Below are 19,198 nucleotides of genomic sequence, written 5' to 3' on the forward strand. Positions count from 1 at the left end.
GGCTAACTCAGTCTGTTCCACACCTAACCCAGCAACAGTTCAATCATTCAGGCACCCAAGTGGCCACAGCAACGTGCTTCACGAAACTGGGGGAGAAGAAACTTTATTAGACACAGTGCTTCAGGAGCTGATTGAAAAGTTTCTTCACAGGCCACTTGAAGGTAAACTTCATCTACAGGCTTGCAGCTGTACAGAGATGTGTTCAAAACTTGAGAAACCAGAAGAGCTAGACTATGAAGGCATGTATTCTTAGACATGTTTTTTAATAAAAAAGGAATGCATGTGTACAAGTAAAAACTTCCACGTTAGAAATGTTCTGTTGAGTTTGCATTAACTCCAGGACACTTAAGGGAGGGTGAAGAGTCAGTCTCCTGCCCTTGGCCAGAAGCCCAGCATGACCTTTCAGATGTGGTGAACACTATTCAGCAGTCTCATTCACACAGTTTTCCTCACTTGAATGCTGGAAGAATAACTCTTCTGCGGGCTGAGCAAGGTAGTAAGGGAAAAATAAGGTTGGTTGGAGGAAGACTCAACACTGGCTAAAGATGAGATGGAGGCTTCTGTTGACAACTTGTTCAGTCCTCAAGCTTGAGTCTTAGCTTTTTTGCAGGCTGGCACTGCTGTTTCCTCCTCCTCAACCTTGCGAGGCTTCTTCACCGTGTACACCACGCCACAGGCACTCTTTCGAGTTTCTGGAATACACAAGCAGAAGCTGCAGTACCAGCACCTCAAATGCTGAAATAAAATGCATTTAAGGCATGCTCAGTTCAGGTGTCCATGCCCCAAACCACAGCTGGACATGATGAGCAACCAGCCAGTCAGCACACACAGCAGGGAAGCAACCTGCAAGGACAGGAGCTCGGGATTCACTGCATTACAGAGTGGAGAAAATACTGGGGGAAATACAATGGTGGGTGTAGAATTATAGCAAACCAAGGAAAACCAAGGTCTGCAGGGGCTGAGGAGCTGCAGAGACACAAAACCATAGGAAAACAGGCTTAGTCAGTTCAATAATCACAGAAGGACACATTCTTGAAGCACTGTCAAAAGCACTTCTGAGCCAAACATACTGTTATTAAAAAAACACTAAAAAATGCATTCGCATACCCCAGGATTCTTAGACTATGTGGGCACAATTGTATTGGCAGAGGATCCCCTACATACCAAGGAAGTATTTTATGGTATTCAAGAATTTTATTTACTAAACTCTCAACATTATCATGAAATACTGGTCCAATAACCTACTGAGCCCAATTCAATTTTGTAATTACTGGTGGGAAGCTTCTCAGCAAAATTTGAGTTAGAAGAGAGTCCCTGTTCCCTACAAATACTCTATTAGCAGAGAGGCTCTGCAAGAACCTTGACAAAATATATTGACTTATTCTGGGCTAGTATCCTCTCTGGGACAAGGGAAATGACACTTGCTATTTAATTTCACAGATAAGATGGATGACAGGCTTGAGAAATCTCACATAAATTTGATGAACTCTGTATTTCTATGTAGATGAGCAGCAGGCTGGAGGAGAACCTGTTGATTTTTCCATGAGTTTGAAATGATACACACTGAAGAGTGAGTCAGAAATAATCCACGTATTAAAGCATCAGAAAGGGACATGACTAAGGTGCTTCTGCACACATGCTGCAAAAAGGCAAATGCAAAACACATGCATACCCATTTTTTGGCTTCAATCACTGAGTTGTTTGGATTGTCACTAAGATCAGCATTCAAATCTTTCTGAAATGGGGCAATTTCACTATGAAGCACAGCAGCAGGCTCCTATTTTGGTTCAATCCTTTCTGACTCATTAATGTGGTTGCACGAGTCCTCCAGCACAGACAGCACCGCCAGTTCAGCCACTGACTGGCCAACATGGCAACGAGGGAAAATGAAACAGCCTTGCCACACAAGCTCCTCTTCATGCATTGGACAAGGAAGTAAAACCCTGATCTGACCTGCTCTGTAAGGTCTCAGACCTTTTGCAGAATATGCATCCACAAGAACTCAGTTTAACAAATGCACACATTATTTACAGGAGCTTCCAAGTGCTCACCTCCATGCAGCATGGTGGCTCTACAGTTGGTGGACACAGCTGCCTTTGCTTCACCTTCTGACAGGCCAAACAGCAAACCTCTGTCACTGCTGCTCAGGATCAAACACACAGGAAGCAACACACACAACAGGGAAGGCTCTCTGCACGACAGGCTTGCTTACTCTACAAATAACTGGGAATTAGCAAAGCTGTAACTCAAAGTGACATTTTGCATAAGGTTACCCAGAAGCAGAAATGAGGCACCCAATTCTCCTGGCTGCAGTTCCCCAGCAGCCCTCCTGGAAAGCTCCTGGCAATGTTGTTTATTTCCAGACAAGAAGCTGTACTTTTGAAAATAAAAGTCTGTCAACACAGAAACATTTTAGATATGCATAATCAAGAAAAAAATTACCCCCAAGAAAATTTCAGCTTTGGGGACAGGGTACTGTCTGATACTAAAGCATTATGCTGAAGTTTCCAGCCACTTTTAGCAGGGATGACACCACCTTAGCTGTGTTAATTTGGCTTGAGCCTGACTGCTCATTTTTAGAGGGAAGAAAAAGCGTTGTGCATAAAATCCTTCCAGGCCACACAGCCTCCCACGTGGCTCTCATGACTCAGAGCATGCTCCTTCCCTTCCAGGGACAGGCAAAATATGTGCTTCAGGGGTGGGGAGAGTAACAAAAATGCATCTGAACTCCTAAAAGAAGGGAAGAAAATACACTCTTCTTTGTTTCTAGAACACAACAAGTTTTTTTAACATTACATGTATAACTAAGGACTGGAAAATCCACACCAGAAGTAGTTACTGCTCAGATAGGGACTTTTAATTTTACATGAAACCAATTTTATAGCTTCTGCTACCAAAAATGTGACACTTTGGAGATACTAAGTAATAATTTCTCGTTTGGTTCATAGTGTCCTTAGATTTTTATGGGTTTTATTAATTTCTCTATTTACACCCACACAACATTAATACACAATCACAACAAAACATTCCTGGAGCTGAACACAAACATTAGTAGTCACAGTGACTTCTCATGCCACCCCATGACCAAGATCTGTTGCTCCTTCCACACACTCAGAGCCCTGATTCACTGAATGGGTCACCAGCAAGTACCACTGTATAAAGTTCAAGGACTGTAAAGGATGAAAAGAATTTCAAAACCACTTTGAACTTTCCAATGCTACTACTAACTGCTGCCTTTGACTTTGGGAAAGGATACAGATTAGCCACATCATAAGGACCTCGGAGCTCTAGAGGCTAAAACAAAACAAAGTTTGGATATGTGAATGCCTTTGCTCACAGTGTGAGCAGGCAGGCCAAGGCTATCAGATAGGCAAGATTAAATGCTATATAATAGCAAGCTACTGAACATAACAGTAAATCAAGCAAATACCACTATTTTGGCAAACAGTGTGTCCATCTGGGACAAAACTGTAATGAAAAATACCACAGCAACAGCAAAAAAAAATGCCCCCAAAACCAACAAAACAAAACAACTAACCAAAAAAAAGTCCCAAAACCCACAATACAATTCTTTGGTAATGGCAACCATATTTAAACATACATTTTTATACGTTTAATGTGTAATTAAAGCTGTATTTTCAGCCACAGATAAATCTTCAATTGGTTTTGATTTATAAAAAAAAAAAATCCGAGACTTACCCTTTCAGCTGCACTAGATATAACTATGTTCTGGAAAACAAAAGAGTACAAACATTCATCTGTCAGACAGCTCCAAGAAATGAAATAAAAATCAGCAAGATGCAAAAAATTTTTTGAGCATTAGCTAAGTTCAGGCTCAGAGCCCAATTAAACATCAGAGTATCTGATGCCCTCAGATGAACTCTGTTGGGGTGGGAATCTTAATTTAGGGACGTGATCTAAGCAGTGTAAGTGTCCAGAGTGATGGCATTAAGCAATCACCTATCAGCCTGTATCTCTCATACTGGACTTCAAAGTGCCCTTAAGGGTAAAGAAAAAATGCAGCCACTGTGTTAACAAGTGTCCCCTTTATTTACACCGGTTGAAAAAGGCCCTACATAAACAACAACTCACCCTGAGCTGTAAGAGAAATAGGAGTCCAGGACCCCCCAGAAGCAGCTTACAGACAGTGCCTTGAGACAGTTTGGTGCTCCCAGATTTTCAGTCTGTACTGCTGCAGTACCACTCAATGCTAAGCATTTGTGTTAGCCTTGACCATACCCACACTGGCTCAGGAAATGCATCTACATTTAGGCAGTGGCAGCCACTTTGTGTCATACACTCCTTTCCCTTAACACTGGCACCCCTATGAACATCACCAGGCAGAGAAATCCCTCTCCCTTTTCTCCCAAAAGGTTTCTGCAGAACAGGCATGTGACTACAGTGGGGCTGGCAGATCCCACAGCTCAGCTGCCAGAGCTCTTGTGATGCTGAGCTCAAGGATGCTCACCTAGGGGGGCCTGCATGGCTCAGCTGGTAACTCTGCAGCAGCAAAATCTCCCTGCACCTTTTATTATACTGAATAAAGGGCTTTGGGAATTCCTGCTTGAGTGGGTGAGAATTAGAATTGTGCTGAGGCAGAGACAGACTTTCCCTCTCTGATGTCAGTACCACCAACACATCACCCAGCTCTGGTTTCAGGGTGGGGGTTTCCCCACACTGCTCTGCTTCCCTGCCACCTCCACAGTACAAAGAGCTGGGCAGATATTGGAAGAAAAAGCTCTGTGTGCAGCTAAACTCAACAGCTGAAAGACCTGTGTAAACATGACTGCATGTTCAGTGTGCCCCAGGTTTCCTCATGTGCTGAGAAGACAAGGATGGGACAGATGACTCTGCCTCCCCACAAGGAAAGCCAGAAGCAGAAACAATATATACATCAAAGTGACTTAACAGCACACATCCTGATGGAGCCTAGGACATTGTTTTTTCTGAATACTTCACCTTTAAAACGACTACACTATGGATCCCAGAGGTGCTTTTGGGCATAAGTGGTGCTGACTGCAAGAGTTTGCTGGGAAAACTCAAGTTTCCTGCTGCAAACTGTAGCAACTAATGCCTGTCACCCAGGCTCAGAGCAGCTATGTGAGCCATCTGAAGCCAGCACAGGACTGTGGATCACTGCTGGGCACTGGAGATATGCTCTGCCTGGTTCAAAGGCTTTTACTAGGGGACGGGCAACATGGAGGAGGGACAAAAGAGCAGGTAAGAAAAGCACTGCTGGCAAGTGAAGAGCAGCAGGCAAAGGCAAATCTAAGGCAAGAGCTAAAGGCAAATCTAAAAGGCAAAACACTATCTCCCCAGGTAAAGCAGACAGCAGCTGTTCAGTAGATTGCCCCAGGCAGCCTCCAACTCAGTTACCAAAACACAGCAGGTGAGGGACTGTCGCTATACACACCTTCGGTCTGGCAAGGCAGGGGAGTTTCTCCTTCATTCCCTGCACATTTTAATGTTTTAAAGACACTGCTCAATGCCAGCTCTGAGAACACAAGTAAATTTCTGAAGGTTTCTCTGCCCTGCTACAATAGAGGAATAGAAGTATCCAAAAGCTACTATGGGTTGAGCAACTACACGTTACAGAACATGAGAGTTGCATGCCAGATGTCATCAGAAGCATCCCATGCTCCATTGAAACAAGGGCCTCCACCTCACTGACAGAGGCAAACTCTCAGTAGGGCTAATAACCATCTCTGCTGGTCCACAGCCTACTGAGTCTGGAGGCAAAGAACAAAGACAAGCTAGCAGTCCTCTTCCATGCCTGACAACAAGTTGTCCTGTGCAGCTCCAGCTGCTTTACCTTCCAGGCACAGATGAAACCCTGACTGACAGATGCAGAGTCAAAGGGCACCGTGGACAGACTGAGAGCCTGAACATCTTGCTTGCCCTATCCATGATACCAACACAGCTGGTGCTCTCCAGTTCATCAACAACCACATGAGAAGCACATCCTGAACTGCACAGAGGAAAGAGGAGCAGTATCAAAAAGGGAATTTCAAAGGAAAGTGGTCTGGTGTGTATAGAAGTCATGTCCAAGTCAGTACTTCATGTTATTACCTGCCAGAGCTGGGCTTCTCAGGAGAGGCTGTGCAAACACTCACCTTCTCTGGAGCACCAAGGAATGAATCTGTTTCACCCACCCTGCTGTTCTATAAGAGCTGCCATGATTGAGGAGAATTGAGGTAATGATGGATCTACTTTTAATTTATCTTCCAAGCTCTACATCCCATTTCAGATTTTCCAAATCCAGCTTCTCTAGACTAGCTACATGTGGCAGAGGCCATTTACAATACAAAAGAGGGAGCTACAATTTCTGTTAAATTTGATATGACCCCATATTAAAAAGCATGGCCTGAGAGGACACAGCATAACAGACAGCTTAACCTGGTAGCCTGGGAGGAGGTAAGTTATGAAAGCAATGGTTACAGGCATCCCAAAGTTACTTCTTCCTTGGGTTTCAGTAGCATGGAAGAACGCAGCTCATCTGACTGCAGCAAAGCCTTGGCTGACAGCCAGCTAGCTGTTTGGTCTATTTTGGACACAGAGAATTTACTTGTTAACAAAACAAGATTTCTACTTCTTTTTTTTAAATGTGTTTTAGCCTCCATATTCAAAGTAGGCAGTCAAAAGAGCTCTTGGTTAATGAGAAATATGAAGTGGAAGATTTTAAAGAAATACATGAATTTCAGTTCTAGTGCAAACCTTAGATGTCTGGCACTTGAATCTCCCTCCATCCCCTCCCACCTTTGTTTTGGGAATTGCATACCATAACAACACATGGGTTGTTCTGGAAAAAGAATTTAACAGCTTGACAGCTTAAGAAGAAAGCATGCAATGGTGCAAGAGTGGAAGTATCTGGAGCTACAATGATTGTGTCCTTGTATTAGTAGGCCAAGATTTAGTCACAGCTTCAGATGTCCCAGCATCAAACTCATTTAAAATGGCTCAGTCTGTACAACTCCAGAAAAATTTGAACTGATTTAATTACCTTGTTTTCACTTTGACAGCTTACCTTTCCTTTGCAGATCTGCATCAGGCTGATGGCATTTGAAATTGTGTATCTTCTCATAGTGGAGTCTTTGATGGCAGGTGTGTAAAGAAGTTCAAAGTAAATGCCTCGATCTATTGCCTTCACATGAAAGAGAGTGATCAAAAATCAAAAGGAGAGAAGCCTAACAATCTAACAACTGCTGTCTGTTATTGATGCAGCTTACTCTCACTTTAACTGTGTCACATACAAAAAAAATAAGGCAGAATTGTTCCAGTAAGAGCACAGTATAGCATGGAAGGAGAGTGGGGGAAGGCTTCACTGTACACCAGATACGTGTGCATAAATCTTGGACAGATAAATGAGGTCTAACAAACAAACCACTTATTTGCTGTAACTGGCTATCACTAATATATACACACAGTCAGAGTCAAGGAGACAGATAACCATTGCTGGTAATCTGCTGTCTTGAAACTTTGAGGACTCAAGTCCTCTAGTCCCCCACCTGCTGTAAGAAAGATCATCACTTCCCTCAGTAGCCATGTACTGCAGATGAACAATTCCTCCTTGCACAAAAGCAGCAACAAGGACCCTTCTCCTGTCTCACAGCATACTCTGGTGTTTGTGACAGTGTCAGAAAACACTGAATCACAGAAGAGGTTTCAAACAGTAATGTACTGGTTATGTTTTCAGCTGCTTTGACATCCTTTGCTGTGCCTCACCAAAAGCCCAGTATTCTTGTTTTTGCAAACAGAAAGGTTAATAAGCTTGCACACAGTGTGCTAGCAATAAAGACACAATGTAAGGCCAGGAGTTCTTTGTTCCATGGCAATCCTACATTTGCCTGAAATGATACTCTACTCTTACATAAATATTATTAAAATAGGCTGCAATGGTAATACTGTAAGAGAGTCCAGTAACCGAACACAGCTGGAATTAATCCAGCTCCCAGCCATGCATGACCTCTGTATGCAAGCACAACAGAAGCTATACATGCATCAAATGTTTTACATAGATCCGGCCTGATAGCTGCAAACAACAGAAGCCTGAATTCATCAAAACCAAACAGGTGATGGCAATACAGCAATTTCCAGTCAAGGTGGTTTTTAACCTCATCCCTACCACTTCAGCTGCCTGCCAATCTGTCTGGCATTGTAAAAACCAAAACTGACTGCCCCAGGATGCACAGACCTGCCCACAGACAGACTGCCTTGAGGCTGGGAGTGTGGAAAATGAGAGGTAGCTTGCAAGGAAAATGTCTCCCAACACAGGGCTCTAAGAGCCACACAGCTCCTTACCTGGGCCAGCTGCTGCAGTTTTAGACAGCTAGGGTTCTTTCATACAGTGTTTCATACAAAATTGTTATTCCAAGTGGAATGTTGAAATCCTCAGTTTACCATAAATGCCAATGTATTATTGTTATTCTGTCTCAGAATTAATTCTAGTTAATTTTGAATTTTTATTCTAGGTCAAACTTTCTAAGAAAAGGAAGTAGGATTACTAGCCAATTCCAAATTTAAAATTTTGAGAACTGAGTTCTACATCAGCCAAGAATGCCCATGTGGAATGAACCTTTACATACACTCAGAGGAGAAAACAAGTTCCCATAAGAGCACGCTCAGATTAAGTTTTCTGGCAAACTACCAACAGCAGGCAGAACTATATTTGATGCACATTGATAGCCATCTTGGGTCCCACAGCATATATTTAGCAATGCTACACTGGGTTCATTTACCAAGACATTCTTTTGTCCAAGTATGGATTCAATACAGTTGTCTTTCAAGTAACCAGCACAACATCCTTCTCCTAAATTGACACTGCCATTCACATTTCCTGTCTTTTATATCAAAGGGCTGTTTATCTGTTTTGACACAGCTGTACCATTTCTGGTTTGGGAAGCAGCTTTGTCAGCAATCACACCATATCTCCCTGCTTAGCAGCACAGTGGCCTGAAGGCTCTGTTTCCACTCCTTGGGAACACCACTTCTGCCTTCTTAAGTGGGGGACAGGAGGAGAAAAAGAAAGAACATACATCAATGTGTATTAAGTGCTACAGTGGAGGCCCTGAAGTGAAGGACATTTGAAACAAAACTATACATTATGCAAGAAAATAAAAGAACCACTTGGATAGGAATGGTGGGTGGAAAGCAGTCGGGAATTCGACTCAGATTTTGTATTTAATGTCAGTCTAACAGCAAGAGTGCAATTTAGATGTAAATTTACCATATTCACAGGGGGCCTTCGGAAGTAGAATGGCAGCTTTTCTGTTACATTTATGCAGACCAGATCCACATCTAGTGTTGTGCAAGCAATCTAGAGCAAAGAAACAGGAACAGATTATTAGATATGCCAAAAAATACATAACTAACTTTAGGTGCACTAATATTCTCCTTCATTTCTTAATGCAACAGATGTCTCTCCAGGGTGAGTTCAGTTTTAAAATTAAGAGGTACTGTGCATTGCAAGTATGCCAATACAACAGCAGCATTTGAGACTTAAAACCCAAGTCTTCCCTTTCTTATAGAACTAATTTTCCAATAAAGTAATGGTCAACCCCAAAGCAGTACTTACTTCTTTGTTTTTGTCTGACAGAGGACATGCAGAAGCAATGTTGGCTTTTGACAAAAGAACTCACAGATAATAAAGACCAACCCCAATTTAGAAAGGGAAGACTGCAGGAACTGCCCCTTGTACCATCATGCTCTGCTTCCAGAGCAGCACCTGGTTGTTTTCAGGATTAATTACTTTTACCAGAAGCAATAGAGAAAAGTATGGGAAAAAAGCAGAATGTGACTGTTGGTGCAGGAGACCAATCCTCAGAGCCTCCCTTTCCTGGCTGGGTGCAGCTCCTCCTGAGAGGCACACCTCTGGCAGAGTCTGGAGACAGCACTGAAGGCTGCAGTTTAAGAATGTAGCTTTGAATTCACACCACAATTTACAGGTTGTATTGAGAGACAGAGGAAATGAACAAGGGGCAGAGACTCCTCACACTGAGATACAGGGAAAATTGAGGGGCCCTAAAAGGGAGTCTTTGATTGACATTAATCTCATGCACCCAAGGTAGGAATTATATATGCCTACTCTGTAAGGATGATTACACAGGGCTAGACTAATGTCTGTAAGCAGTGTTGTAACAAAAAAGGTAAGACAGGATGGGGAAGTTGAAAAGGAATTTTCTGTGTGTTGGGGAACTCTCTGCACTCAGAAACCTGGCAGCAACTGCTCCAAATACACCTGGGCCAGGTGCCAACCATTCATCCCTCCTCCCACTGGCACAAAAGCAGTGGTAAGGGCTGCTCTAACACAAGGCACACTGCTGCTTGGCAAACTGGTCTTCTACCACTCTGTTCACATGGAATTTGGATGGAGATGAGAGCACAGGCCCAGCTTTAGGAATGTTTCTTAGCTGTTGATAGCACTCTTTCCTAGACAAGACAGCCACAGTACACATGCAGGCAAACCACCACCAAGGTTTTTGAAGTTGAAATGTCTTTGCTAGGACATTCAGACTGAACTTTTCCTTCATGCCCTACCTTTATCTTTATCCTCCATTAGGCAGGACATGGGCTGCCTGTGGAATCTATGGCATGGAATTAGATTTCCAGGAGGAAGTTCAGCCCTACTACAGTCAGCTTCCCTCCTTTTCTTACATGAGGTACAAACTACTACACTGAGGTGATTTATGGGAACATGCACAGAACAAATAGCTCTGAATCACAGAAAATATGTCAGCGAGGTCATTAAAAATTCAGGAAGAGATTATGGCAAAAATTAAGGGAAGCAAGAACAGACATCAGACACAGGCAAGTTGTCCTATTTGATGAGAAATCAATCCTTCCTAATCAGCTCCAGAAACACTGGAAAATTTGTAAATTAAGCACAGCGGGACAGGGAGTGACTCAAAAGCCAGGATATCGACAGGATTCCAGTGACATGAACATGTCAGAAAATACCACCAAGGAAAACCAAACTGTGAGCCATATTCCTCACATATGAGGAATTCCTGCACTGCATGAAAAACTGGAGAGCAGATTTCTCCAAGAACTCTAATATTCAGCCTAGCTCTGGCTCCCAGACAAATCAAACATGCAGCCAAGCTAAGGCTACCCTGGCTGCTGAGAAGATCTGAAGTGCAACAACTTCATCCAGAAAATGACATGCAGCAAGTTGCACAGCCCAGCAGCTGCCTGGCAGCACTGTGGGCAAGAGCCCCATCTGCTGGGAGAACTCCAGCCAGCCATTAATAAATACATCTGCCACTGTCTGGGGGCTCTGAAGCAAGCTCTGGCAAACGTTCTAGGAATAAACATTGAAATCTGACTTTGCACTACATCTTCAGATGTACATATGCAGGCTTTTTGAGATATTAGTGATGTGCTAAGTGCTTAAAAACAGCAGACAGAGCTAACTAATATAATTTAAACAATCAGAAATCTTAGAAAGCAACATTTTTTAAAAGCAGCAAGTACAGACCCTATTACCTGCATGGGGTGGGCAGTCCTGCTGCAGGCCAAAACAATATTTTTGGGAGACTTAAACAAGGAGCCCATTCTACAACTGGCAAACATGGCTTCCTCATCCCCTAAAGGATATAAATTATTTGAAGAATTTGAGCACATCTTTCAGTACATATCACTGCCACACTCAGCCACAAAAGAGCTTCCCTGGCTTGTGACAAAAGGGCACAGACTAGTTTTGGGCCATGCTAAAACTGGAGTACACCTCCAAGGGTCATGTAATTTTTTCACAAAAACATGAAAAATCTTGTTCTATGGAGAAAACACAAGTGCCAAATTGTTGGTGAGAAAGATGATGCTCTTGAGCTCATGCTGAGTTACCAAAAGCCAATAGGAAGTTTATTTGTCATGCAAGACCCACTCTTGAAGGCTTTATTCTTAATAATGAAATATCCATGAGTTGTAAGAGGCAAACTGTATGTGCTGAAACGCCCTATGTAAAGTCCCTTTCATCTGTGTGGTACTTCTGTGAAACTGAATCAGTTTTGCACAGTGAGATATTCTAAAATCTCTAAACAAAAGGCAGCCATACAAACCTGCCCTGAATGTGAAGGATGAATGAAGTCTTTCACCTCATGCACTTTGCAAAAAACACGCTTGGGTTCCATCCCCAGCTCAAAGTGCTGCCAGCATGGAAGCAATGGAGATAATCTCACTGACAATCCTGCCTCTTTCCTCACAGCCTGCCCATCACCTGCCAGAGTGTCAGCTTAGCCAGACCCTGCCTGCACTGCCCTGCCAGAGCACAGCACTGCTCTGCGCTGGCACAGCTCCGCGGGGCTGCCTGCTGAATCACTCTGGGAAAGGGGATCTGCCTGCAAAAGAACTTGGCAAAACCTCTGGTTACTGCTCAGCCAAAAGCAGGCTCCTCCAAGCAAGCTGCCATGCAGCTGAGCAAGCAAGCAGCTCAGCAAAGCAGGCAGGGACTGCAGAAATGAGTGGCTGCTTAAACGCTGCCACAGCTGGATGTGCAACTGCAGCAGGAGGCGTGATATGGCTGAAAATAAACACTAATAACCCTTTTCCCAAAAAAACAACACAGCACACCCCAGCTGATCACCTAGTTTCAGGTGCTTGTTTAAGCACATGATAAACTGATTGAACTCACTTGAGAAATGAGATTTTACATTATTGCCAAATATCAAAAGAAAGAGGTGGAGAGTGGCCAGCAAAAAATATTTTAAACCATTTGCCTCTGTCACACCCTGAAGAGTCCTAAAATCTTTCAAGGGAAATAAAATTCAGAAATTTGTTTAATTTTGCTGTAACTCTTATAATTAATGTTTGAATTTGGCTGAAAAATTCTCTAAAGTTCATATTCTTTGACAGCTCCTGCTTTGTAGTTTACTTGGACAAGACTTGAAATAGGAGGGGAAATAATGTAGAAAAACAAAACAGAATAATGCAATTTTAATGTAGCAAAACAGGTACTCAACAGTACTGGAAAGTGGTTTTAACTTATTTAAAAAAAACAACCACCAGACTCAGTCTTAAACTGAGAAGTTTTGAAAGTAAATATCTTTGAAAGTAAATTCTTCAAAGAAACTCACTTTTTTTTTTGCTGTCCCTGCCCCTCACACTGCTTTAAACTGCATGTCTGCCTGCCAAGGCTAACAGAGATGGAACACTTCCACCTACTCACCCAATTCAGACTTAATATTTACAAGCTTACAACAGATCAGACATCACAATTTTGGGTTTTGTATTTTTTGTCAGAAAAATTCTGACAAAAACATAACTTCTTTCAAGGTGCTCCACCAAATCAGAACATCGACATCAGCTGTTATCAAGTATTTCAGAACAATTTAAATAAAATATTAAGGAAATGGAGGTGAACAGCTACCAGGTAACTCACAGAACCACATTAGTTCCACTTTAAAATCCTCCCTAGCATTTTTGAGGAATAAATAGTTCTAACAGAAGATCAAAAGTGCATTTTAGGGAAGTTGTCAAGAGTTTGAGAAGTTAAAGCTGAAGACAGAAGTTTTCTACATGATGATATACACATATATTGGAGGGGGAAAAAGAATGTTTTCTCTCCTCACTAGAGTACAGTGGCACATAAGGCACATAAAGGCAATCACAGTGCAGGGCATAGAAGTCCCTCCATCAGGTAGACAAGGTAGATATTTCAGACTTTAACCTGTCACCTCAGAGTCCTGCAGCCTCCTGCAAATCCTCCCAAACCCCTCAGCCCATCAACTGCCCAGGCAGCCTATAATGTTTGACTAACTCCATGAGGCCTTTATAAATGGGGCATAAAATCAAAACAAAACCACGTACTTAGATTAGCACAAGGCACTAAAGGCTACTGAACGAGCATTACTGATGAGATGATGGTACTTACATGGAACAGCTTCTCAGTTTTTGGAAATACTGCTATGATGTCATATAACCTTATGTTTGCAGATGTTGATCTCTATAAAAGGAGGAAACAATTACTACTTTGAATTCTGACATGCACAATGATTACAACCAAAACAATGAGGAAAAAAATCCTTTTTCCCTGTCAAGTATTAAAACAAAGCCAATAATCATCAAATTACACAGCAGGTTTCTACAATGAAGTCGTTTATTCTCAATTTGAGGCTTGTCCCAGCAATTTATTAAGACACACTTTTTGCTTTGATCTTGTAGCACAAAAATATAACCAGATGCAAGGGTTACTCATGGTCTTCTAGTTCATGCACAGAAGTCCAGAAATCAAGGAACAGAACTATTTTTCCATATTGACAAATGATCAACAGATGCCATATACACTCTTATAAGTCTGCATCTCCTCATGATCACATTACTTGTTAGAGATGCAATTTCAGAAGCCACAGCAGGGTGCCCTATAAATTCCAGGATGTTGTCCCCATAGAATTTCCAGTTTCATTCATTCATTAAGAAAAGGAAATAAAAGTTGCAAAATTGATTGCTGAGTATACTTACCAAGAGATTACAGTGGGAAGGATCAGAAACAACAAGTGTTAGCCGGGTCAAGACTTTAATTCTTTTAGATGTCCCCTACAGAAAAAAGAATAATATAAAAAAAAAATTAATAATCCAATGCAAAAATCTGTGGTAATTTCCACCCAGTCTGCTATAAAAAGAAAATGGTGTCATGCTTATAGTCTTGCTAGACTAATTTTCTAAAGTTTGTAGTTACACTTCCCTAATTTACATTATCTCTTTGCTATTATACCTGTCCTTACAAAGAACGACTTACTGTGTTTCTCTGGGGAAGGATGAATAGAAAGCAAAGAAAAAAAAGAAAAACAACCATGCAGAAAAATTGAGTATAATTTACTACTGCTATGATTCCCCAGGCAGGCCACAACTGCAATGAAAAGCAGTTCTTGAATTAATCAATGTCAGTGACCCAAAACATATTATTGTATTTCTTTATATCCAAATTTTGCTCCATCAAAACCACAAAATTATTTTCAAAACTTAAATTTCAAGAACTGTACTGTGATTATTCCACTACAAGCAGATTCAAAATTCAAACAAAGCAATTTCTTTAATAATTTCTAAAATAACGAATAGAGCCTACCCTGATGTGAGTTTACTATTCTTCCAATGCTTGGAGTTTGAACCATGAAATAATGGACAAATTTTTCCTTTTTGATTAACACCTCATACACAAAATTCCATATACAAACACACAAAGGTAAAAAAGGGTAACTCGGAATACCAGTGTATATATATAGAATGTAACTAGACATACTTGTACAATAGGTAAAGATGGAAACAACTCTGAAGGGGATACTGGCTTGATGATTTCCTTGAAAGAGAACAGAACAAAGTTATTAAAAATGTCATGGGTTATGTTTACATGTAAACAAAAACTGTGTTCCAATCTTAAGAAGAAATTTACCACACTAAGGAAACTATTTTTGTGGGACAGTACATGAACCATATTAAAAATTAATCCGAAGGCAGTTCTACTGAAATATAAAATGGGAGTTTTGTTATAAATAGAGATTTGTGCTTGTATCTAGATGTGCATTCTGCAGCTAAAGCTATCTGGAAACATGGAATAAGGCAGCAGATTTACTAAAGAAAACACAGTAAGAACAAATAACCCCAAGAAAAATTACCTGCTTCTTTTCTTTAAAGTCGATTACATGATTAAGTGCAACTACAGAATATCCCACTGAAAAACACACAGTAAAAATTTAGTAAATATATAGTAAAAAGCAATTCCAATGAGAAAACTGTAAAATACTCATTACTTAAATGTTCTACAGTTAATAATCACGCGCATGTTTAGATTTCTATTATTTTTTAAGACAACTGGTTCACCCAAAAAGTGCTTTGAAGTAGACAAAAAAAAAAATCTGTTTGGCTTTTAACATAGCCCTGGCCTGACAACTCACTCAATGCAGAGCTTTATGAACACAAATACATGGGTTTGGTGTCCCCAAAGCTCTGGCCTAGCCTGGCCCTGTTTGTGACTTTCTTATGGAAAACTGCTGTACTCAGGACATTTGTTAAAAAGTGCAGATAACGCAGAGCTGCCGGAGAAGGCAAAGCAGTAATCCCAAACGATGCTGAGTGAACGGAGGAGAAGGTTTGGTTCACAGGCTCTGGGGAGGATGACAGACCTGCCGGGGGCATTCAAACCTCCCGCCCCGAACCCCGCACAGGCAGCACGGGGCTGAACAACAGCTCTGCAGGAAAAGAGCCGGGCCCTCCCAAACTGCCGGCGGAAAAACTTGTGCACGTAGGGAAAGAACCAACCGTGACACCGGGACAAGCAGGCAGAGACAGAGCTGCAAGGCGCAGCAGGAGCTTCCCCTGCGCCCCCGTCCCGGGCAGAGCCAGCCCTGGGCACTGGGCTGGCAGAGAGCCGCGGGCTGAGCGGAGCGGCGCCGGGGGAAACGGCGGGAAGGGAAGGTTCATCCCGGCAGTCCGGCCGTGCCAGCCCAGCCCGCAGGCTCCGGCAGTGCCTGCCGAGCCAGGGGAGCCGCCGCTCGCGTCCCGCTGCCCTCCTGGCCGGGGCCGGCCGCGCTCCCCAGCTCGGCCCCCCCGAGCTCCGGGCCGGCCCCGCCGCCCGCCCCGCTCGCAGACTCACGGTGCGCCGCGGCCTCCAGCAGGCTCTGCAGGGACTTCTTGTCCGCTCCCTGCGGCAGATTCAGGTCGGCGAAGCCGGCCATGCTCTCGGCGCGGCGGGCGGGCCCAGCCCGGGCACGGCGGCGGCGCACGGCGGCGGCACCGCCCTCCCGCCCGCGGCAGCCTGGGCCCTGTAGTCCCGCCCGTCCAGGCCGGCGGCTGCCGCAGACCTGGCCGGGCTGTGCTCCACAGGGCTTTGGCTGCCTCGGCGCGGCGCTGCGGGGCCAGGGAGGGGCTGTGCGGTAGTGGCTCAGGTCTCAGGCGGAGCCTCTGAAGGCGATCCCCCAGGATCGTGGTTCGTTCCCAGGCAACGCACCCCGGGCTGGCTCTGAGGGGCATCCCCGAGCGGCTCTGCCGCTCTCCGCGGCCGCAGCGGCGCCGGCCGAGGCTCGCCGTGCCCCTCGGAGCCGCCGGGTGCCCACCAGGTGGAGCGGTAGCCCTGCTCCTGTGGCGTGTTATCTATCCCCTGTGAAACTGGTTCGGCTCTGTCTGAACGTTGCCAATAGAAATCAAATCCATTCTTTTCTATTTATGGTTTCATAGTTATTCTCTTTCCTACAGCGCCCCGAGCTGCCGTGTCAAAGACAGCCCTGACACCGAAGAGGACAGAGGAATTCTCACAGACCGATAATCAGATACAACTTCACTGTGTAGCACTGCCACAAAAAGTACTAATATTGTTCTACTACTGATAAATAGCACACAATATGTAAAATAAAAATGGAAATTCTCAGTAGATGGTTTTTGGTGACTTAGAGCAGCTGCTGAAGACGGCAGGTCTGCAATTCCTGTACAACTTCAGGTGGCCAGACTAGGTGGTCCTTCCCTTTCTCTATCTTCAAATTGGGCTAAATGCTCACCAGGGGAAGTCTGTGGAAATCTGGAGCCCTGAATTCTTAATATGGCAAAAATGCTTCTAACCGAGGCCAAGGCTGCTGTCAAACCCTGAACATCCCTTCTTACAGGGTCAGACCTTGATGTAGCTTGTGCTAGTTGTGCACACAGGGCTTATGGGGACCTGGGGCTCATTTCTATCAAAGAGAACACTTGGTTAACAAAGCATGGCTGAGAAACAACAGCGCCTTCTTGGCGTGTTTCTGGACATCCTGCCTGATGAGTTACAAATACCTGGGATGGTGGTAGCACAGAAGCTACTTGTGGGTTGCACACACTGGACCAGGAGTTGAAGCAGTTTTGAGGGACAGTAGAAAACAGCTCCCACATCTGCATGGCAGGAAAGTTCCACATCACACTGAAAGGGGTAAAAACCCCCAGCTGGTAAACCATTGTTGTTCACACCACATCTATGGCAGCATTTTTTTCTTGACAATATTAGATCAAGATATTTCAGTAAAGAAGCTGTCTTTGAGTCCATCTGCATCTGTAAGTTGCTTGCCTGTTGCATCACATCAGCCAATACTGCTTCTCTGCCAGCCATTTGAAGAAAGAGCACAATCTGAATGGAATTGCCAAGGATTTTATTGGATGTGTGTGAAAATGGAGCAGCTTGAGATATTATTCCAGGTTTTCTTTGGCTCAGTGTTTGATGTAACTTGATTTGTCTTAATGAATGTAAAAAGCGATCCAGAAGCATGTATCAGTTATTTCTGAACAGTCCTACTGCAGCATTGTTCAGAGATACCTAAGAAGATTAAGCAGCCTTTGTGTTTGGCAATATACAAGCAAAATAAACCTTTCCTTGAGGTGCTTAAAATGGAGGACATTTAAACAGATCTTCATGCAGAAGCTCTACAGAACTCTATTTGCTGTAATGGTGTAAGAATCCGAGTATGAAGCACTTTTAGCAGCAGGAATCACAAATCATGTACTCAGAACAGTGCACAGCATTCTTTTCTGTGTTATTATTTAGATGTTACTGCTTTTATTTCGCCAGCCCCAGTGGTCTGAGGAGAGCTTCCTTATGGTCCTCACTGTTCAGCTGCAAGCTTCTAACATGCTTTGTTTCATTGCTGTCCTGAAGTTCTCCGTGGTGAAAACAGATCTCCTCACTCCAAGTGTTTCTTCCTCAATACACTTAGACCTCAAGACAGTCCTTTCTGTAAATTTTAATGCAGAAACTGTCACAATTCTTCTAATACATTTTCAATGGACAGCCCATGGTAGCAACTGTTAAGGTTAGTTCTGCATTTGGCCCTTTTTGGGTGCTAAGATTTTATTTAATACTATTGACCTCAGCAACTCAGTAACATGAATGTCACAGTCACTTTTATCATAACCTTGTAACCTCAATGTAAAGGTACAGATGGAGTTTTCAGAGTTGGGAGCTCTCATTTTGAGTGATAAAGAATTTTAAGCATAAATGTCATCTTTATTGTTCATTTTCTTTTCAGATGCCAGCTTGCTGTTGTTAGTATTTGATGGTTTCAAAAAAGGGAAGACATAATTTCATATTTAAGTTGCACAGATGAAAGTATTTATTTTGACAATGGTAAGAAATGGCCAAATATGGGAATAGTTACCTCCCTGTTTTCCTGCCACAGAGTGATGATGATTTATCTTCACAAAGACAAGAAAAGTCAGAAAAGAAAAGTGCAGCTGCAACATATTTGCTAGAAATTAG

General features: G+C 43.1%; 1 protein-coding gene across 3 annotated transcripts; it reads right to left on the reverse strand.

The window, feature by feature from the left end:
- Positions 1–87: 87 nt before the first annotated feature.
- RPP30 (ribonuclease P/MRP subunit p30) lies at positions 88–18,007 on the reverse strand. Of its 3 annotated transcripts, none has more exons than XM_063163532.1 (11): positions 17,746–18,007; positions 15,603–15,658; positions 15,230–15,286; positions 14,452–14,526; positions 13,865–13,936; positions 9,224–9,313; positions 7,025–7,141; positions 3,700–3,729; positions 3,257–3,294; positions 2,052–2,131; positions 88–692 (listed from the first exon to the last, which is right to left on the reverse strand). In XM_063163532.1, exons 1-11 carry the CDS (start codon positions 17,996–17,998, stop codon positions 583–585), a joined length of 978 nt encoding a protein of 325 aa, XP_063019602.1. In that variant the 5' UTR covers positions 17,999–18,007; the 3' UTR covers positions 88–582. The 3 variants fall into 3 exon arrangements, with proteins under 3 accessions (XP_063019602.1, XP_063019604.1, XP_063019603.1); XM_063163534.1 differs by lacking the exon at positions 17,746–18,007 and adding an exon at positions 16,580–16,688; XM_063163533.1 differs by lacking the exon at positions 17,746–18,007 and adding an exon at positions 16,580–16,688 and having other exon boundaries at positions 7,001–7,141.
- Between the last annotated feature and the right edge of the window lie 1,191 nt (positions 18,008–19,198).

Source organism: Melospiza melodia, chromosome 9 (genome assembly GCF_035770615.1).
Source record: "Melospiza melodia melodia isolate bMelMel2 chromosome 9, bMelMel2.pri, whole genome shotgun sequence".
NCBI lineage: Eukaryota > Metazoa > Chordata > Aves > Passeriformes > Passerellidae > Melospiza > Melospiza melodia.

What these genes read in the sequence shown, in the direction of transcription:
- RPP30 (XM_063163532.1), bottom strand. Translation starts at nt 17,998, where the DNA reads ATGCAGATGGACTCAAAGACAGCTTCTTTACTGAAATATCTTGATCTA. An exon ending in ACTTTAAAGAAAAGAAGCAG is followed by an intron (nt 15,287 to 15,602) that starts GTAATTTTTCTT and finishes TTCTCTTTCAAG; the next exon opens with GAAATCATCAAGCCAGTATC. An exon ending in CCTTATGATGTGGCTAATCT is followed by an intron (nt 2,132 to 3,256) that starts GTATCCTTTCCC and finishes CAGCAGTGACAG; the next exon opens with AGGTTTGCTGTTTGGCCTGT.